The 22770-nt window shown below is 41.9% G+C and overlaps 1 protein-coding gene across 2 annotated transcripts in view; it reads right to left on the bottom strand.

Annotated features, from left to right (window-relative positions):
* Positions 1 to 22770, bottom strand: part of UNC5D (unc-5 netrin receptor D) — a 600815-nt gene that overhangs the window by 37010 nt on the left and 541035 nt on the right. For both annotated transcript variants that reach the window (XM_061177270.1, XM_061177271.1), the window contains 2 exons: positions 7225 to 7393; positions 5301 to 5528 (listed from right to left, as the gene is read on the bottom strand). In XM_061177270.1, the coding sequence (XP_061033253.1) occupies positions 5301 to 5528; positions 7225 to 7393 (397 nt within the window). The remainder of the gene's footprint in view (positions 1 to 5300; positions 5529 to 7224; positions 7394 to 22770) is intronic.

Genomic DNA, 22770 nt, shown 5'->3' with positions numbered 1-22770 from the left:
CTCAATGCTATGTGGCCGCCTGGATGGGAGGGGAGTCTGGGGGAGAATGGATACATGTACATGTATGGCTGAGTCGCTTTGCCGTGCACCTGAAACTATCACAGCATTGTTAATTGGCTATACTCCAATATAAAATAAAAAGCTAAAAAAAAAAGTTTTTGCCCTGTGGTTATATATACTATCTAAGCCATCCCTGAGGATATTAGGAATTTTTTTTTTTTTTTTTTTTTTTTTTAGGAATTTTTAAAATGGATATCCACTTACAATTATCACCGAGGAAAATGGCACCTCTTAAAGATTTCTGCTTTAGGGCCCCCAATTTAAATGCAACCATAATTTATTTTTACTTTTTTTTTTTTTTTGCTTACTTTAATCTCCACATACTGAACCAACTACATACAATTAACAGTGTCTTGTAACCTTGTACAAAATATTAAGCAATTATAGCTATTTTGTAACAAAACAATTACTTATTAAAATGAAGAAGCCCAATAATGAACTAATCACTGTATTTATATATTTGTAAAGGCACAATTGGCTTCAGAGTGCAAGCTTAAAACCCTCTCCAAATAGGATAAATTGTACTTAACACAGAATTCCCAGTTACGCCCCTTAAACCTATTGTATTCCGCTCAGGGGCTGGGCCTAGACACTGTATTTTTAAATACTTCTCAGATGATGCTGATGTCCAGCCAGGTTTGGGAATCAGTGGTACAAGCAACTCTTCTGAGCTCCTTCGGAGTCATTCACACGGATGCATCACCCCGAGAGTGGAATCTGATATCCATTTGATTTTTTCCTATCTGCCTCCTATGTGATAAGGGCCCTTGGCTAAACCTCTGAATCTACTGTTAAATTGATATCTGTGTCAATTAAAGTAGAAAGTAGGGTCTGGCTGGTTTCTTGTATATAAGATGTACCTAAAGGCTATGGTTGGTGGTTTTTCTGTCTCTTTCTATTTCATCATTTCACATTGGCGGTTGCTAGTTATCCAGGGCTAGGAGTTGTGGCCAGGAGAAACTTGTGCTTTGTGCCTCACTGAGCCATTTCTGTTGATTTAATGACACAGGCAGCGATATTCAGGTGTGCTTCAGGGATACTAAAACAAGCAGGCTGAATTTACACATTTATGAGACAAAACCGTTGAACTTAAGTGCGCACACACACACACAGAAGTTATGTCGCTGTGGTGTTTTCCTTTAAATGTTTTGCGTGAACGATATTTTCCAAGGTTGTATTATTGATAAACACAAGAGCTACATCTGGAGGAAATCCTCTGAAATTAGATTCTAAATCTCCATTAATGCTAAGTAAGTAATGAGGACCCAGAGGTACTGAATAGGAGTGCTGGGAGCAATGGAGAAAAAAATTAGTTGTGTTTTATTTTCCCCCCTAAGATAGGGCAAGTGCTTAATTCCTTGCTTTCCCTATGTTAAGGTTTGTTTGAACTGTGTGTGTGTGTGTGTGTGTGTGTGTGAGAGAGAGAGAGAGAGAGAGAGCGAGAGAGAGAATGTAATAAAATACAATAACAAAAACCTAGGTCTTAACATGTTACAACTTTGAAAATATATCACCATTCCTCAACCTTTGGTTTGAATTCATCAAAAGCGCCAATGTCAAACACAAACAAAATTGCAGCTCTAATTATTACAGAAATACAGGAGCAGGAAGGACAAGTCATTGGTCCCTTTCTCACCTTCAGGCAGATGGCATTTGTATTTTTTTTAAAAAGCCTATCTGAGCGGATTTAATTTTCCATAGAGATGATTTTAGATGTATTTATTAGAACATAGCTTCAAAAATCTGAAACCAAATTAATTATGTCTTACCAAGGTGCATGAGGCATTTTGTTTTTGTCATTCAAAGAAATTGCTACTAGGATTCAGATGAAATATCCCCAGAGCAAATGGGGAAGCAGCCCTGCAGGAGGCAAAGGAGGGCATGGCAAAAAATGAAGAATGTTTGTTCGATTACTAAAATCCTATAAAGGAATATTTTTTGGTGAGGCCACTATCTTGCCAGGTCCCCACCTAGTTCTAAGAGGACAGGAGGGTTGGGTCTAGAAGCTGCCCTTCTTCCAAGGATTCCCAGTGAGAGGGAGGGTGGGCTTTTAAATAGTTGCTGGGACATAGTTTCCCAGGGAGATGGAAATGGCGTGAAAATGCAACCATGTCCTTTAACCAGGTTTCCTTCTTGGTTACAAGCCCAGTTCTAGCTGGGCTCATATGCATCATTACTTTGAGCTATGAAAGATGTACTACAATAAATACAGCAACTGTCACAGCCACGCTTGGTCTCTATTTCCAAATCATGACAAACATTTTCATTACAGTGATAACGGAGGCAAATTCCAGGGTAGGCAATTTCTGCAGAAATGCTTCATGAAAAAAAAAACTACCTATGAATTTTGATTAAGAAGTTAGGGTTCTATTCGAGTTATAGAAGGTGAGTTATCACTGCATACGAGATGTTCAGCTCACACCACAGAAGTTGGGGGGAGCGAATATTAATGTGTGAAGTCTTTTAGAGGTTCCGAAAGTGTCCTGTTGCTACGGCTTTCTTCAAGTGGAACTGTTTTAGTGTGTTAGTAACTATATACTATTTCCCTCTAATTAAATACCATATATGAAGCCATGAAAAATATGACATAGATGATTTGGGATATGAAGGATGTTTAAATGAACCTGGGGAGGAGGTCCTGAACACATTCACTTAGCAAGATAAAAATCCAGAAAGCAAGATTCCTTTCTTGCACAAAACTCAGAGACTAAGACCGCGGAGTAAACGGTTGTGTTCAGAAAAGCTACAAGTTATGTTCTAATCTTTCTGTGGGCCAGAAAAGTTATTCAACCAAGGCTGATGGTCTCTCAGAAGCCCAGGGGAGAAGCATGCCCTTTGCTGTTCACGACAGCTGTCACATACATCCTGTCAATAACAAGTACAACCCAACTCAACTTTAAAATCAGCTTTATTTGACATAATAGGAGAGGGAAAGAATCACTGGAGGTAATCAGATTCCGACCAATGGGGCCAAAGGTATCTCCACTGGAAAAAACATTTCTCTACAGCAAAATTAAAGAATTTTAAGAAATCTCTCTCAGTGATGAAATAAAGATATTTATATTCAATTCGAGGGAGAATACCAGTTTCTCGAGCATTGATTAAGAAGGGTCTACTACCCACAGGGATGGATAGTGGTTTGAAATGCTGTGGTTTGAGCCTCACTTTCATGATTCCCACTGCAATTCAGCTGTTAACAGTTGAGCTCTTCTAGAATCTGAGAGCAATTAATGGGAATGAAAATACATTATCTGCAAGTCCCTTAGAAGAAACTCCTTGGGCAAATGTCTAACTCACTGGTATATACATCAGCAGTGAGACTGTTATTCAAAGAAAATTCCAAACTGGTTATGATGGCTGACTTCCAAGGCAGTTGTGATGAACAGATCGTCAACAGTAACCCTAGTTAGCAGTGGGTTACTCATATGAGCCCAGGAGATTGGAAATCCTCCCCACCCTCCATGTTTACTCAGCTTTCAAAATCTGGCTGAGTTACTAAACATCCAACTTGTGTGATGGTGCATTTTACAACTATTCAGTGGTGGCAGTAACCTCAATTTTCTTTTTGAAGTACTGTTGATTTACAATGTTGTGTTAATTTCTGCTGTACTGCAAACTTTTTTTTCTTATTAGTTATCTATTTTACACCTATTAGTCTCTACATGTCAATCCCCATCTCCCACTTCATCCCACCACCACCACCACCCCCTACTCTCCCCGCTTGGTGTCCGTACATTTGTTCTCTACATCTGCGTCTCTATTTCTGCTGCCTTGCAAACTGTGTACTGCAAAGTGATTGTTTATACATATATATATATATATATACACATTGTTTTTTATATTCTTTTCCATTATGGTTTATCACAGGATATTGAATATAGTTCCCTGTGCTATACAGTAGGACCTTGTTGTTTATCTATTCTATGTATAATAGTTTGCATCTGCTAATCCCAAACTCCCAATCCCTCCCTCCCCCCATCCTCTTGGCAACCACAAGTCTGTGAGTCTGTTTCTGTTTCGTAGATAGGTTCATTTGTGTCATATTTTTAGATTCCACATACAAGTGATATCATATGTCAATTTATTATTTTTGATTACTGAATGTCTGTCAGGTATTTTATCTTGGAGAAATCCTCTTATTAGGGTGTCTCAGAAGCAGATGAAGAGTTTAAAATGCCATTCCTAGGATGAGGTTTAACTGCTTACACTGAAGTTCTTTACAGAATGGCACCCCTTATGAAAAAGGTCCCTTTTGTGAACAGCCAAATATGAAGCGTGCCCTTTATAATGACCTGTGCTACTGAAGAGGTAGTCAGGGAAGATTTGGGCACATAGGTTGGCACTGTGTCACCTTTATTGGTTTATATTCAGGATTCAGGTCACTGTATCTCTTCTGTTGGTAAATATGAGTTTTCCAGCTCAGTGTCTTAAAAGCTAGTTCCTGAGGAAAAGCTCTGCATCATGGACTTAATGATCCAGAACTGGAATAGCTGGCATCTGGGATGTGTCAGGAGAGCTATTTATATAGGGGCAGAGCTTACACAGGCACTTCTGCATTATCTTTGCTGCTATTAATAGACTTGCACTCTTTGTGAGTAGCTAATTTAAAAGGAATCATGCATGACTAAAAGGACCAAAAATGGAAAGGAACCATCTCTGCCCTAGTAACCCTAAAAATTAATAGACTGTGTGTCCAGGATGTCACGTGACAGCCTGCTGAGAGGTATGCTTTATAATTGTTGTTCCCCAACTACAACCTTCAGGTGATCAAGCACTTTTCTTACTGCTCGCTGTACATCAGATAACTCTTGTTCCTGTGGTTCACGCCATTCTCTTTTTCTGGACATGGTATCCCTTCCTCTTTCGCTATTAAATCTCATTCATGCAAGAAAGTACCCTGAGGGTCCTCCAAAACTCTTCTCCAATTCCTCTCTTGCCATTGGGTCTCTGTTTTCTGAATCTCAACTATACTTCTAGTCAGTTTTCTCGTTTAGCACACAGTGTTCCTTATGTGTTCATTTAGCTCTTCTCTCTCCTTGACTGCCAAGTCCCTTGTACCCTCAGCACATTGTTGGACACATAGTAACACAGCTCTTGTTTCGAGAGAGGTTTCCCCATCGAGCCAGTGATGTGGGTTCATTTTCCAGACCCTCTGCAATCGGATTCTCTATTGATACCGATCTTCAGGAAACCCCATGCTTTCATGACGCCCCAAGAAGAATTACAGAGAAGAGGCTGACCTGAAATGCACAAGGGGTATTGTCCACACAGTAGACCCTCAAATTGTAGTCCAGAGAGTTACAGGACATGCATCCAAAAACCGCAACCTTGAGCTGCTTCACGGCACAGTCTGTGATTGCTTCTCCAGTGAGGGCGTATGTCCCGAAGCTGTCTAGGAGCACGTGGCACGCAAAGGGGTCCAAAAGGCAGTAACAGGATGTGGATTCATCCTCCACCGACATCACTTCCTGTTGGGAAAAGGTCTGTTGAATTCTCTCAGCTTGGGAAATAAAATGTGATTTAACAGTCACTTTGCAAGGACCTAACATTTTTTTCAGAATATTTTTATTGAACTCATTTTCTCAAAATAACTGCCGACATCAGGAACCGAAGGAATGGCTATATTCAGGGTGCTGGGATTCGATTTAGTAGATTATAACAAACGTCACTTTCAGAGTTCTCCAATTTTCAGTTAATTTGTTCAAGGCCAAATTTAAAACAACAACAACAACAAAACAGCCTTGACCATGAATATCAATGAGCAAACTTTTATGTTTTTATAAAGGTCTATTTCTGAAAACCTCTTTCTCTATCCTTAAGGTAATATTTATTTTCTTTCAAATATTTTTTCCTCTTTCATTCCATCAAAATCATTCACGAGGGACCATTCAATAAATGGTTTGGATAAGACGTATCAGAATATTTCACCCTCCCTGATAAGGTATGTGTGACATGTGATAGAGCATGAATCTAACACCATCTGGATGTAAATGACTGTGAGGGAGTGCTGGGAAGAAAAACGAAGATGGTAAAAATCAAGGCAAAGCAAGACGTAATGGAAAAGAGAAAAAAACCCGGCCCCTTTATGAAACCCGTGGAACTTGACACCCCAGGAAATTTGCCTGTGGTTGTACCACAACTGAATAAATAGCAGAATGCATTTTCAATAAAGAATAGCGACGAGTTTCAAGACATAGCTGGGCAGGGTAAATGTCATCCACTGAAGCAACTGGGAATTTTCTTCTCCTCAAGAAACATCATTTTCCTTTTACTTCTTTTGCCTGAAGCACCAACTGGGGAGGTAAGATCCCAGGGCTGGAACAGGTCATTGTGTTCCAGCAAGATAATTCACCTGCTTTCATGCAAACTGACCTCAGACACCAAAGGAATCCCTATCAGACAGATAAATCAGAGGTCTCACTAAGAATAGTCATTCCACTGCCATCTTTCTTTGCTGTGGCCGTCTCCCTTGTCTTTACTCTCCTCTTGTGGATTCTCATTTTGTCCCTTTTATTCTCTCCTTGTACTGTTTCTTACATGTACGCATATACACAGGGCAAGATAGAATGATTTTCAATGCATTCATTAATTCATGAACATCTATTTAGCAGCTACTCTGTTTCTGAATACTTCAGCATAGATTTGTTACAATCCCTATGATGGCAAAAACAGATAGAGTGATTCCTTTTATGAATCCAGCTTGCTTGCCCTGGGCCTCTTCCCTAACCCCACAGAAGCCACAGAGGAAAGTCAGTTCAGACAGGGACATGGCCTGGGAACAAAGGCAGATACACAGGGTACGTGTCTATGAGGGTAATTACAACTGTATTCTAAAATCCAAAGAAAAACTCTGTATCCTCTCTGGCCTCTCTTTTCCATATTCTCTCTCTCTCTCTCTCTCTCTCTCTCTCTCTCTCTCTCTCTCTCACACACACACACACACACACACACACACCACATACACAAACACACTCACACACCCTGCCCCAAAACACTAGCCAATACCTCGAGGATGCTGTGAACACTTGCCACCAACCCTCTGAAAAACAAATAAATGCTCACAAATTTCACAGCTGACTTGTGTGAAGAGAGGGTAAAAGTTAAATCCATTCCACGGGTGGAACCCAAACCCCGTTTTTAAAAAAAGAAAGACTCAGGTCTCACCTCCCACTTGCCCTGCTGGGTCCTCTTCTTTAAATGGATATTCCAGTGCTCAGAACTGACGTCTGCACAGTGGGGTATGGTCAGGGCAAAGGGAGTGGTGACAATCATGTCGGGGGGACCACAGGTGACTTCCGGACTCAGGAGCACCTCAGATCCATCTGACTGGAGGCTGTACGGTTGGGAAAGGATAAAAGAGAGCAGCATGTAAAGGAGCAGGGCATATCTTAATGAGAATTTAGTTGCAGGATTAGCAAAATCCTTTCCCGGGACTCCCTCCTGAGTAACACCACCTCCTGGAGGATGGCTCTTCTGGACCACAGCCATCTATCCTGAACTGCTCAAGCACACAGACTGAGGTTGAGCCTAGATTTCAAATCTAGGTTTTGAAAAACAAAATGACAAATGCTTCTTCAGAAATACAGGGCAGAGCAGGAGAAAGCAAAGACCTGGCTGGCGGGTCACACACCGGCTGCTGAATCCTTATTCTCATTGATAACGTTATCAATGACCAAAGCCAAGGACCTCATAGAAATGACCGATCTGGTAATCTTACCATCATCACACTCCTTTCTCCCAACAACACTTTCTAGAAATATGTTTAATGCTAGTCAGCAACAAAACAAATTATTTTTGTAAACAAAGCAACACTTCAAACGTACCAGGATTGAGTATGTCTCTTCTGGTTTTGAAAACATTTATTTTCTGCCAATGCACAAATACACAAGTTATATAGCAATAGCACAGTAGACAGTTATAAAAGGCATAATCAAATACATAAATATATATGTTTCATCTCTTTCCTATTTTAGCTCTAAATTTAAAATCATTCTACCTAAACCTGGTGTTCAGATTTTTCTGTATTGTGAATAATTTACAATAGGAAGCCAGAGCCACAAAACAGATCAAAGAAATTTAACTAAAAGGAAATAAATACCACCTTACTGAATGCCTCCCTCTTCCATTTTTGTGTCTTTTGTTTTTAATCTCTGCCCCAAAGAGTAAATGGGGTAGTTCACAGGACAGTAATCAATGAGAACCCAGAAGTCTCCTCATTTTCCCCAACTGCTTATATGTTTTTGAACAAGCCAGTTGATTTTTTTCCCCTTTATTTTCACTTGTAAGAAATATACTGATACAGAATATAGTCCATAAAGCAGTTTAGGACTCTCAGATGAACAATGCAACATGAGAGCTAGGACTGGTATTATTACCTAAGCTTTCTCTTATCTCACCTAGGAAGGACATTTAAGAAATGTCATCCCTGGTCAAAAAAGCAACCCTTTGAGCAGGATGGAATCAGTACTGAAAGATACTACCTTGTCTGTGATCTTGTGTAAACAAACAGGTTTTCTATGAGTACGCCTAACATGTTGTTAATTTCTCAATTGCTTTTGTTGACACTGCTTGTTCCCTCTCCAGTTGGTCATGGCCGCACTTTACCTCATTATCTATAATTCACTGTTGTGATAAAAGGCACGGCCTATAAGCTAGAAGGAGCATCTTGTATCTACTGTATCTAAAATAGACCTGAGCACCATCACAGGGTCTTCTTCCCTCCCCAAGAAGCACTGGAGCTGCCTTCCGAAAATTCAGCCTTCCACGTAGGCAAACCAAAGTTATCAATTCTTCCCATACAGGCAAAGCACAGACTAAACTGAAAATGTCTTTTATGCATTTATATGTCGAAGCAGGGCAGGCAAGTCGGGGAGGTGGGTGGGTTTGGAAAGTCCTGTATTAGCAATGACAAATGCTCTATGAACAGCCTAGAACGCTATACTTGAGGTTTGAAAAAAATGTAAAATTCCAGCGTGAGCTGTACCCAGCACGAGGTGGCAGCTTGCGTGTGGATGCCTGCCAGCGGCCACTGGAGAGGGTTAAGTGCTTTCTGTGTAATTGCCGCCTGCATCCTTCACAGACAGGGATAGCAGGGGTGCTTTTGAGTGACCAATGACAAGCTCTCCTAAAAGAACTATTTGATCGCTTTCAGAGAATGATCCCCCTTGTTGAACGTATTATTCAAACATATGGGAATTGGGGGAATTATTTAATGCGAAGTGAATGGAAAGCAGCTAATTAGGTGAACTCTCACACTCATCGTGAACAGCAGGGCTCCTTTCGGTAATAATGTAAGCAGCATTAGGAGTCAGAGATGGTGCCCGTAGAAACTTAGGTGGGGACTGGGGTGGGCCCTTGCATTAGGCAGCCATTGGGCATTTCCGGAAGTGCAAAGGAAGTAAATTAAGACACATCTAATCCTCCTACTGTGAAAAGGGTGTCCGTGCATGTGGGTCTCTCTCTGGTGAAGGAACAAAACTTAATCTCTCCGTTTTTTCCCCCGACAATTAATAATAATTTGCCCTTTTCTGCCACCTTCTATCTGTGGCAATCAGGGAGATTTACAGATATTAATTAAAGCTCTCCACGCGCCTGCGTGGGCAGGTGGTAACAACATAAGGTCACAGAGAAGTCAATCAAAGAGATGGCGGCCAAATCACCACACATTTCTGACTTCCAGGCTCCTGATCCCTGTGAACAGATGCACTTTGTTTCTCTGTTAGCACTAGGAGACTGCTGGTCAAACTGCTGGCTCTCGTGACATCCCAAGTACAGATGGAGGAAAAGATGCAGTGCAAGTGTAGCCATGAATACAGACCTAGGACATCTAGGGACAAGACAGCAGAGGAGAGAAGGCTTTAATTGGGCAAAACCAAAGATTTGTGAGGAAAGCACGGATGGCATTTAAGTTTGCCCACATTATACAGTATATGCCAAGGAAGTATTCGTGCTCTTGCTAGGTGTTAAAAAAAGAAAAAAGGCAACACATTTTTCTAAAATTGCTGTGAGCTAATACTAACTGGGAACTAATAACAGCAGCGATTTCAGGACCGTGATATGAACAACGTCAGTGCATCACACACCCTCCTGTATGAAAAGTCTGGTGGCGTGAGACTTTTGCTATTTAATTTTTTCATTGTGTACCCCCACCCCCCCGCCCTGGCCTTTTTCTCCATATGTATGCGGTGCATGTTTACGAATGCTTACGGATACAAAAAGATCAATAATTTAAGAGCCAGGTCTGTGTAAGCAGGTGGCTTGTTGAGTAACTATATGGAAACATGGTTGTGAATTCAAATTTCTGCTCTCGCAGTGCAGCTGAGAATTCTGGAGAAAATTCTGCCAGCTTTGCAGCTTTGATGCCCCCAACCGCAAAATAAATATACATGGCAGGAAAGGGTGCTGGTAAAGGGCCTGGGAGCATCTTGCCTGGGAATCTGGCAAGACAGAAAGCCCCACGTGACTAACCCTGTTTAGTTACCGGCAGGGGAAACTAAGAGGAGCCGCAGAGAACATAGAATGTGGATGAAAAGAACATGCTTGTGTCCTCACTTTGTGGCATCATCCCTGATATTACACCCCTCGTCTGACCTTTTCTGTGGCATGAAAACCAGACATGGTGACAGAAGGGAAAGCCTTTCGGAGCCTCACTTGCCTCCCATGCAACGTAATACCTACTCTAAGATTGTTCTAGAGTTAAAAGTAAAGCCTAAAAAGCGCCTAGTGTGTGCTCCATGCATAACAACAGTTCTGCTTCTCAACTCTGAACTCCCACCTCTCCTACCTTTTTATGAGTCTTATTTCTATAGCAACTGTGTTTTTGAGATGGCTACTTTATTCAATAGATGGTTCTTATCTCAGTACGTGCTTTAAGAGAATCCCCAATGCCTTGGGGATGTGCACTCTAAGAAATGAAGGCACCTTGGCAGGGCTTTCATGCTTCCCTTCCATGGTCTGTCCTCGACTCATGATATTGAGTTGAGGAATCCCACTAAAAATGCCAGCTTGTTCTCCCTCGAGGAACTGCAGCTGTTTCTGCAGCTCTGGAATTTTCCTCCAGACATCCCCATGATTATCTCCCTCGTGCCCTTCAGACCTTTGCTGCAATGACACCTACTAACAAGGCGTTCCCCAGTTATGCCTGAGCCGTGGAACTGCAACATTCCTACATCAAAAGCTGATCTTTGTTTTTCTTTGACTTCACACTCATTGCCCTCCAATGCACTATACCATTTGTTTATTTTTCTCTTCCACAGACTGAAATGTAAGCTCTATGAGGCCAGGGATTTTTTTTTTTTTTCTGTTTTGGTCATTGTTGTACGCATTTCCCGCGCCCCAGTGCCTAATATAGGCCACAAGCACTCACAGATATTTGTTGAAGCAAGCTTAGGAGCCAGTGGTTTCCACTGATCAAATCTGGAACATCTTGAGCATCAAAGTGAATAATGGTAGTAAAGGATGATAACCCACTGAATAACATAAGAACCCACGAAAGATACAGATATAAATGAATGGATGAGTGGGAAGGGAAAACTCTTCCATACAATAGGAAGCCAACTAATAAATGTAGGAAGTCATCATCTGACAACCAATCATATTAATAACTGACTCAGTTAAGAATTATGAACGGGATGCTAATATAATTGGTGAAATTTTTAAGAACAAAAAGGAACTATTTACGTGGTTTCAAAGTATCTTCCCACAAGGTACTTAATAATTACAAAGGGTAAACATGACTTTATACTTGAGAACCTTGGCAGACACCACCTAACCCAAGTTATCAAAGTTAATCTTGCCAGTAATGGGATGAATTTTCAGAACATACTTCCCGATAAGAAAAAGTGAAAAGAACTCGGCATCGCTTCTGTAACATTCCTGCCAATAATACATAACCTGAATCTAATCATGAGAATTATCAGACAAATACCAGCCCAAATTGAGGGACATTCTGCAAAATAGCTGATGTGCACTCTTAAAAGTAGTCAATATCATGAACCAGAGACAGACTCAGGAACTGCTCCAGATCAAAGGAGACCAAAGGCATGTGACAACAAAACAAAGTGAATGGAACTGAATTTTCATTTGCCGTAAAGGACAGTATTCAGATAAGGGGTGATATAGGAACCAAGTCTGCAGAGTAGATAATAGTATTGTATCAATGTTAATTTCCTGATTTTGATAATTGTGCTGTGGTTATGTAAGAGTTTGTGTTTAGAATATACACACTGAAGCATCTAGGGGAAAAAGGGACATCTTGTTCACAATGGTTAAAAAAATATATGTGGATGTGTATTTTTTAATTCCTCTCTCCATATGTGCATGTCTCTCTCCATGCACATGCGGAGAAAGAGTAGAACACAGTAAATGTAGTAAAACGTTAACATTTGTGAATCTGGGTGTGGGAGAACTGGAAACTCTTTATACAGTTGACCCTTGAACCACATGGGAGTTTAGGGGCGCCAACGCTCTGTGCAGTCGAAAACCGTATCCGTGGTTCCACAGGCATGGATCCAACCAAGCACAGATAGCAGTGTTTACTATTAAAAAGTGAACCCACCCAGTTCGAACCCGTGTTGTTCAAGAGTCACCTGTACTATTCTTGCCACTTTCCCTTAAGTTTGAAATTCCGTCAGAACAAACAAACAAAAAAATATGAATGAATGAATGAAGAGAGGCCCAGGGAGAATCTGTCCGGAACTCTTACAGTGAAGTCAGCAGGGTCGCTGACAGCTGCACACAATGTGTGGTGGAGGTGACGAACGCTCTGCACTTGGTGGTGGTGAGGCCATGGTCCAAACCTTGGCCATCGTGACTCACATTCTGCAGCGCCCATCTGCACACCAAGGTCACAACATAAGGTCACGGTGAAGGTCAGCTACAAGGTGGCAAGTGCTAACCACGGCAGGTCTGGAGGTGCATCCGGGCACTTTTTTTTTTTTTTTAAATAAATTTATTTATTTATTTATTTATTTTTGGTTGTGTTGGGTCTTCGTTTCTGTGCAAGGGCTTTCTCCAGTTGCGGTGAGCGGGGGCCACTCTTCATCGCGGTGCGCGGGCCTCTCACTGTCGCGGCCTCTCTTGTTGCGGAGCACAGGCTCCAGACGCGCAGGCTCAGTAGTTGTGGCTCATGGGCTTAGTTGCTCCGTGGCATGTGGAATCTTCCCAGACCAGGGCTCGAACCCGTGTCCCCTGCATTGGCAGGTGGATTCTCAACCACTGCGCCACCAGGGAAGCCCCATCCGGGCACATTTTGCTTTTGCTCTCAATATCTCTTGACCTGACTCTAGGCTTGTAGCGCGTCACTCTCTTCAAGCAAAACGATCAGCTCCATACTTAAAGACGAGATTTTCACTGTTGTTGTCATCTGCCATGCTGTGCTTGGTAATTATCATTCCCTCCTTTCCTCCTTGTCGTCTGTATTATAGATGAATGTAGGTTTGACCACCTTTACCCAGAGCATCACTCAGGAATGCGGGCAGGAGAGTAATGATAGTTTTACTATGCCAGACCCTGGGTCGATCCATAATTAAAGCATATTTTAATGGAATAGACATAAAAGGCCGATGGATGGAAGCTGTACTTAGTTTTAAAATTAGAGCTCTGAAAGCAAGCTGGCTCCAGCCTCCTACAGTTTTGGACCTGAGATGACCCATAGTTTTACTATTATTATTCACTTTTTCTCATTTCATTGAAACCCTCGTACACCAACCTAGAGTGCTAACATTGCTGTGGATAAAAATCCGTTTGCGGTTTATGATTTCTCCTTTTACTCGAGTCAGATACCTGTGTCACTCTGCAGCTCTGACCAGATCTTTGAGATCAGTCCCAGGAAACGATAATCACAGAATCTCTCGGAGATATGGGCCCTTTAGAAAGCCAGCGTGGCTCATCCGTCCATCCCAATAGCATGACTAGGTTTCCTGGGGGATTTAACTCTAGTAACTGCTATGTATGATTTAAGAAAATAAACTTCTGGAAAGGGAGAATAGGGCATCAGGAGCAGAAGAGAGGAGAAAAGAGAGAAGTTGAGCAAAATCTCTTTATCACAATTGATTCCTCTTTCAGTCTTTAAGTGGCCCTAAAACTGTAACGTGGTTTCAAACTCCTTGGGTAGCTTGTTTAAAATTATATTCCTGGATACCACCCATGACGATTCGGATTCAGTGTTTCTGAGGTAGGAGCTGGGAACTCATGCTTTTCACTTGCGTTCCTTGCTTGCAAGTTAGCCCTGGCGCTAACGTTTGAGAAAAGTTGTGTGGTTCTTGAGCAAATATCCGAAGCAAAGCCTCACGCAGCGGGGGCTCGGTGGTCTGTCAGATATACATCGGGTAGGCTTCTGAAATGGAATTCAGATGCCGGTCAAGTTGAAATGCTCACGATTATGGCTTTGGATGATGCTACTATGGTTGAAAATGCAAATGCACAGGGACTGTTCCTACATCCTCTTTCTCTAAGTAGCACGTGTATTAATATGGAAGGCTCTCAGGTTGGGGGGTTGATTAGCAGTAACTGGAAATAACGTTACAGCTCTTCAAGCCATTCTATGCCATTAGTTGGGGCGGGAGAGGAGCCAGTTAGAAGAGTGGATTACAATAAGCAACCTGCCCAATTAACTGAGGATGGAAGCATACATCTCTGCTATTAAAGGGTTTAAAGATCTGTGTCACCCACTTGGTATTATCTGCAGTAGGATCACGGGACGGGAGTTGGCACAAGGGGCTTGGGGTGGGAGGGCAATTACATACAGGCTGGAATGAGGATTTGACTTTGCTGAAGTTTGAGCGACACCACACTGAGAGATTAAACTGTTTGCCTATGTTCAACGGCTTTAGTTTACACACACATTCATAGGGTGTTTACCAATTAATATACTAAAGGAATCGCAAATCCTGTGTAAATCACCAGTTCCTAGACACAATTTAAACCTCATCTTTCATGCAGTGTTGGCGTTTTAGCTTTGTTTACTATGATAAGTGGAATAATGATGGCTCAGGGAGAGTGCTTTAAAGTGAAAGAAGGGGAGGGGAGAAGAGCGGATCTAGGCGGCATGCTGCTCTGACAGTTTTTATTATCTGCTAAGTGGTTTACTCATTGGCATTTTGAATGGGCCTAACAGCCTTCCCTGGAGGAACCTGAGTCCTATGTCATAGAATCATTTCATTTCGGGGCTGGGAAAGGACCTAAGAGTAATCAGGCCAACACCATCACCATTCAGATGAGGAAACAGAAGGGCGTGCTACGGGGTGGAGGGACATGGCCGAAGTCACACCCACTTGTGACAGAGCTGGGATTAGAATCTCCTGTCCTGTGGTGGTCCTGGGGTGTGTGTGGTGGGGGGCAGGTGGGGGGGACAGGCAGTGGGAGAGATGGATGTTCCCTGGGACATGGTCTCCAAACCTGGAACTTCGAAGGTGTGTAATGTTGGCATGAGAGTTGCTAAGATTGTTTTCATAGACCCTGGAGAAAGCCTTAGGAAAACAGGGCTTTGAGATGAGTAGAGTGGTCACAGAGGCCTGTGTTGGTTTCCTATTATTGCTGTTCCATAGACTTACTGGATGAAAACAACCCAAATTCATAATGTTACAGTACTGTAGGTAGAAGTCCCATAGAGGTAAAATGAAGGTGTCAGCAGGGCTGTGTTCTTTCTGGAGGTTCGAGGAAAGGATCCATTACCCTGCCTCTTCCAGCTTCTAGAGGCTGCCTGCATTCCTTGGTTGGAAACCCCTTCTTCCATCTGTGAGCGGTATGACATCAGTCTCCTTATGTGAGTCTGGTATTCCCGCCTTCCTCTTATAAGGATCCTTCTGTGGGCTCACCTGCATAATCCAGGATAATCTCTCCTTCCCAAGGTCCTTAACCTTCATCACATCTGCAAAGTCCCTACTGCCATGTAAGGTTCCGGGGATTAGGATGTGGACATCCTTGGGGCGCCATTCTTCTGTCTACCACTCTTCTACCACCGGGACTTTCATGGCTTGTTCACTTTAAAATTAGGAACTAAAGACCCCTCTGTCGCTGTCTCCTGACCCACGGCCATCTCCCAGACACCACACAATCTTGGAGGTGTCGGTTGACTTTTGGGTTATCTTCACACTTCAGCTGCAGAAGTTTCTATGCAGAGTGAAGCTCCATATCTGCATATAACTTTATGGGGTCCTGGGAAGCTGTTAAAGACTGTAACCAAGGGAGTGAGGTGGTTGATCATCCAGGTTTTCAAAGGGCGTGTTTTAGTAAGCAAGGAGGGCAGCCTCAGTGTGGGTTGGCATCTTCTCCCGGCATTTTTATTAGGCTATAACTAAGTGAAGTGGAAAGGATGATATACATTAAATATCTTAATAGGACAGGTTATTTCTACTTCCAGCATGGGCAATAAAAGAGATGGCACATACAAAATAAAAATAATTATAGTATGTGCTGTTCCTTTACAATGTACAATCAAACTCATGAACCAATGACTTTCCTCTTATTGAATTAAGGTGCCCCTTCCATTCAGACCTATTAACCATGTTCACAAACCATTGTTATCTTGTCAATGGCATCTTTAATTAAAGACTCCTCTGGATCACTCTAATCACTTCGCATTGTGAGCTCACATGGGCTTCAAAAGCACTTTGATTAGAATGACGGCAATTTTTATTTATGCGTGTTTGTTTGTGGACCAAGGGGGTGTGGGGTAGAAGGATGGGTAAAGGCCTTGATATGAGGAAATTCTCCTTTCCAAAAAGAGCAGATCATAAAATGACAATGTGAGAATCTCCCCCCCGCCCCCGCTTTTCTTTTCCCTCTTTCACTATTTTTCTCTTCCCCTCCTCATTCTGGGGGCTAATGGCATTATATTCTAACCTAAATGACTTTGGGAAGAAACCATTGTGATTTTACCGCGGAAAAGAGCACAATCTTCAGCTAAAGTTGCATTAACTCTTCTAGGCCATTAAGGTACCATTTGATAAATTGCCCCTTTTATTACACTGCATGACACTGGCAGTCTGAAAGAATTAATGTGTTTCCCAAATGGCAGCAATGTACTCACTAGCACAAGTAGTACCTTTGTTTGTTACTTCAGAGCCTGTCTCCTCCTCAGTGGTCCCCTATGCCTGTTACAGAGTTAATTAATGCCAAATCTCCTCAAAGGGATAGCTAGACACCATTAATTTGATTCTTCCAATAAAGATTTCTAAAACTCAAAGCAACAAACCAAATTCAAATCCATGACTGACCACTGAACAGAAATAGTGACAGGGATAATTCGTTCATTTATATCCATCATTATCTAGCACGGAAAGCCTGGCAAAGTGGAGAGGGACAAAGCTTCTTTAAGGTGGCATAAGCACCCACCCCAGCTTGACTGGTCATTGATCTCTAAATCTAAATACCAGCCCGCCCAGAGTCCACTGTTTGGACCCATAGGATATACCTCTAAAGTACCAATCATAGGCCAGAATGTTATGAGAAACAGAGGTAGACAAAGGAATTGATGCAGGATGTCCTTTGTATCATCACAAGGCTCTTGATTTTACTTTTAATTTAATTTTTTATTGAAGTATAGTTGATTTACAATGTTGTGCTAATTTCTGCTGTACAGCAAAGTGACTCACTTATACACATATATACATTCATTTTTTTAATATTCTTTTCCATTATGGTTTATCCCAGGAGATTGGATATAGTTCCCTGGGCTATACAGTAGGACCTTGCTGTTTATCCATTCTAAATATAATAGTTTGCATCTACTAACCCCAGACTCCCAGTCCGTCCCTCTCCCTCCCCCCCTCTCCCTCTTGACAACCACAAGTCTGTTCTCTATGTCTGTGAGTCTGTCTGTTTTGTAGATAGGTTCATTTGTGCCATATTTTAGATTCCACATATAAGTGATATCATATGGTATTTGTCTTTCTGACTTACTTCACTTAGTATGATCATCTCTAGTTGCAACCATGTTGCTGCAAATGGCATTATTTCGTTCTTTTTTTTATGGCTGAGTAGTATTCCATTGTATATATGTACCACATCTTTATATCTGTCGATAGACATTTAGGTTGTTTCTATGTCTTGGCTATTGTAAATAGTGCTGCTATGGACATTAGAGTGCATGTATCTTTTCGAATTATAGTTTTGTCTAGGTATATGCCTAGGAGTGGGATTGCCGGGTCATATGGTAACTCTATTTTTAGTTTTCTGAGGAACCTCCATACTGTTTTCCATAGTGACTGCACCAACTTACACTCCCACCAACAGTGTAGGAGGGTTCCCTTTTCTCCACACCCTCTCTAGCATTTGTTATATGTAGACTTTTTAATGATGGCCATTCTGACCAGTGTGAGGTGGTACCTCACTGTAGTTTTGATTTGCATTTCTTGAATAATTGTGATGTTGAGCATCTTTTCATGTGCCTACTGGCCATCTGTATGTTGTCTTTGGAGAAATGTCTTTTAAGGTCATTTTTCAATTGGGTTTTTTTTGTTGTTGTTGAGTTGTATGAGCTATTTGTATATTTTGGAGATTAAGCCCTTGTCAGTCGCATCATTTGCAAATATTTTCTCACATTCTGCAGGTTGTCTTTTCATTTTTGTTTTTTTTTTAATTTAAAAAAATTTTTTCTGCTTTCCTTTGCTGTGCAAAAGCTTGTAAGTTTGATTAGGTACCATTTGTTTATTTTTGTTTTCATTTCTATTGCTTTGGGAGACTGACCTAAGAAAACATTGGTATGATTTACGTCAGAGAATGTTTTCCTACACTCTCTTCTAGGAGTTTTATGGTGTCATGTCTTATGTTTAAGTCTTCAAGACAAAGCTCTTGATTTTAGAGTGAACACTTTTTATGTTTGCTATCACTGAATTAAACTTTCTGCTGAGTCTAGGCATGTGTTAGTAGTTAAATGGGAATGACTCAGTATCATTGAGTCAGAGCTCAAGGAAATTCCATGGATTTTGTATCTTTGTAATTAAAAAAAGATAGACAAAATAATATCAAAATGTAGCATGTAGTTTGCATAGGACTTCTCATATTTAAAGTCACTTTACTGTCCTCACTCAAATCCTGGAATGCAGTTAATAATACACAAAATTTATAGATGATAAAATTGAGGCTTGGAGAAAGAAAATGACTAGCTCAAAGCCACCCAGGCTGGAGGTGGCAAAGGGGATTGGAACTCAAACCTTCTGGATCCCTGTGTTGTCCTTACTCTGCTATACCATCTCATTTCTGATAATTCTTCATTTCTCATGCAGTGTCAATGACTAAGTCTGTACTACTTTCCTGACAAGTTATGTATGTCATTAGTTTACTTCAGGATTGGCAGAGTCTTACCTAGCTAGGAAGGCAAAGAAAACAAAAGGAAGGCAGAAGATCCCACTGTGCATGAGGCATACAAACATGGTCCATGCCCAATATTGGGACATTTTGCTGTAAGTAGCATTGTTGTCACATGCTCCGGCCAAATGTGGGATTTCAATTCAGCAGTTGTCTGTTTTCTTGAATATATTGCATATTATTTTCATCTTTTATTTATTTATTCTTTAATCAATTTTCTTCCTATCCCTTTTCTTGTTAAGTCAAAGAGCTGTGTTTATTCCCTGGAAAGAAATCCAGAGCTGCTCCCAGAGCAGCTGTTATCACAAACTCTCAGGTGACTTCAGCTGGCAAGTCTCTCTCTACTAATTAATCATCAGTTCCCAAGCCAGCATTCTGGGAATTATCTCCAAGTCCTTCATCTCTCTCACCCCACATTAACACATGCATGCGCACACCAGCGGACCTGGCCGAGTTTCTCCCCAAGTCTATCTCTCAAAGCTCCCCATTGGGCGAGAGCTCCGTGACCCCCAACTAGGTAGGGTCTACAAGCCCCCTGGCAACCTGAAGAAGCTACAGAAGACAGACCTTTATCCTTCCTCCTCCCAATAAAGATTTCTTGGGGTTCGTGTCTCTCAGGGGGGATTTAGGGCAGGAGATAGATGGACTCCAGGCTGAATAGTTTCTCCCTTGTGGACAGAAACTCCATAATAGCAGAAACTCCATAAAAGCAGGATGATGGGGGAGGCTGGGCCCTGCCCAGATAGAAGATAAAAGACCACATATTCCTTATTCTTGAAGTCAAGGAGACCTCCCCAACTACACATGCGCAGAAAGGCTCCCTGGAGGTCAAAAAAGGGAAGGGGTGCCACCTCATAGTAAGTGATGAAAACTACCCATAGGCTTCTTCACTAGAATCCATCTTGGCTAAGAGATGCGGACGCACACAGGGGAGGACCCTGAGATAAACCAAATACGGACTCACAACCCGGCAAAGCAAGATGATTGGTCAAAGGAAATCCAGAAGAAATGCCCCATAAAAGTGATTCAACTGCCACGAGGGTGTGACTCTCTCTCTCTCTGAGTCCGCCCATGTGTCTATCCACACGTACTGTCCTTTTTCCTCCTAATAAACACTTTACTTGCTTCACTTAAAAAAAAAAACAATCCCCATTGACAGCAACGTGGGGATTAGAGAAAGGATTTAAAACGTTCGCAACTAGAGACAAGGACACTCAGAAGTAGAGTGAATATAATTTACTGTCCAAATTGAGATATTTTTGAGTGTGAAAAGGAGGGCTATTAATATCTGTGCTAGGCAAAATGAGGCATCTTTTCACTGTGCTCAGAAGGATACTAGTATGATGAAGACTTGAACGTGGCCAGTGGCAGTGGAGATGAAGCAGAAGATAATACATCTCAAGTGTAAATATGACCGGGTCTCCCGAATCTTCAGCCTCAGCAATCCCTACCCATCAAGTACATTTCAGTTTCCCCTAGGCAGCAAACAACACTCTACATGGTCAAATCTTTATTTTTTCAGCTGCATTCCTCATCACTCTTCCTTTCATATTTTGTTCTGATTTGCTTAGTCACAAAATATGTGATGCTATTTATTTTATTTTTTTACTTATTTTTTAATTATTTCTGGCTGCCTTGGGTGTTAGTTGCTGCATGCGGGATCTTCTGTTGCGGTGCGCGGGCGTCTCTCTCTAGTTGTTGTGTGCAGGCTCCAGAGTGCGTGGGGTCTGTAGTTGTGGCGCACGGGCTTAGTTGCCCTGCGGCATGTAGGATCTTAGTTCCTTGGCCAGGGATTGAGCCCGCATCCCCTGCATTGGAAGGTAGATTCTTATGGACCACCAGGGAAGTCCCTATGTGATGCTATTTATACCTCTGTGCCTTTGCACATTCTGTTCCCTTTGATTGGAATGCCCTTTACTCTCTGTCTTTCAGTTTTTAAGTCAATTGTCACTCCCTCTCTGAAACCTTCCCTGAGCCTTTACCCAGGGTTCAACCCTTCACTCCTGGTTAATATTTGGGTATCTTTGTCACCACATGTAGCACACTGCAATATCATCATTCATTTAACTGGGTTTGCTTTTGGGGTTTCATCTATTATGGTATGAAGTGGTTCTAGTTTTCCTAGTAGTCACTCTAATAGTTGTGCTTCATGGAATTGTCCATGGTAGCAGGGTACCCTGAAAATATTTAATTTTGATTCCATAACTTTTCAGTAACATTGAATTATTAAAATAGTTTGTTTTTTGGACTGATTTTTGTTCATTTAAAAACTTTAATCTCACATCTGACTCAAAATTCCACCCCCACCCCCAGTAGCCATGCACACAGACACACCTGTGCCCACACACTCATGCATATTTGCATGAACACACACAAGGTTCTAGCTACTGGGTCTGAAGCAGACAACTTGCTCCCTCATGCATTCCCTCTTCCACGAGCTTATCTCTGTGGCATTATGGTAGAGAAAAGGAAAATATACACCATCTCCTACTTAACTGTGGCGTATTTTTCTTGGATGGCTTAAGTTTCTTAAGATAATCCTTAATGAATTCAGTATAAATAGGTGATGACTCCAAAAGGCCTCACCGACAGAGAGGGTGCAGGTGACTGGATTGCAAACAGTTACCCCTAAGCATCTGTTGTTCCTTGTGTGTTTCAGGTACACCTGCCAACCAGCCCCCAGCTGGCAGCATCTTTACCTGCTCTCTGAGCCTCTCTCTTCCTGACACTGAAGTGGCCTCTGGCAAACCTGTTTCCCATCTCACTTAACCTCTCTGGCTCCCACTTCCTGGCCTAGGTTCATCTTCTCTACCTCTTGGGAATGTGGGGAACTGGAAATTACACAAGAGCTCTTTGCCCTTCTCTCCTGGGCTTTGGCAGCATGCCCTCTCTTCTCAAAGCTTTTTATTTTTTCCCTCTTCCCTGGAAGCATTGAACAAGTCAAAAAACTGATAAACAATGGAAAATCAGGTATCAATATCCATTTCCTGCAGATGACCTGAATTTTATGAGTGGTTCTCCTGGGGTTACTCTCTTTGGCTTTGGCGAGCAGAGGGACAGCCATCTTTGATCCCCATACTTCTCCAAAATGTGACTTCTCTTTTTCTCTCTTCACGTGCAATTCTTACATCAATAGGGTGGGATGAGGCATGATGTGTAGGTAGGCGGGGGAGTGGTGGTGCCCATTCTGATGAAATGATGCTTCTCTGCAGGTTCCGCAGGCAGGTGGGAAAATTAGACTTGACATTATCCTGGCAAAAATCTCTGAAATTAGAGAGATCTTCCAGACATGATCTTCCTACATATACACAATCTGTCCTCCAACCAACACCTCCACCAGAGTAACCTCCTTACATATAAGGGGTCCTATTTTTCTTGGTTCACAGTACTGAGTACATTTGG

The sequence above is a fragment of the Eubalaena glacialis genome, chromosome 20 (genome assembly GCF_028564815.1).
Source record: "Eubalaena glacialis isolate mEubGla1 chromosome 20, mEubGla1.1.hap2.+ XY, whole genome shotgun sequence".
Taxonomy (NCBI): Eukaryota; Metazoa; Chordata; class Mammalia; order Artiodactyla; family Balaenidae; genus Eubalaena; species Eubalaena glacialis.
The sequence above is the reverse complement of the archived record's forward strand: the minus strand, read 5'-3'. Positions and strand labels throughout refer to the sequence as shown.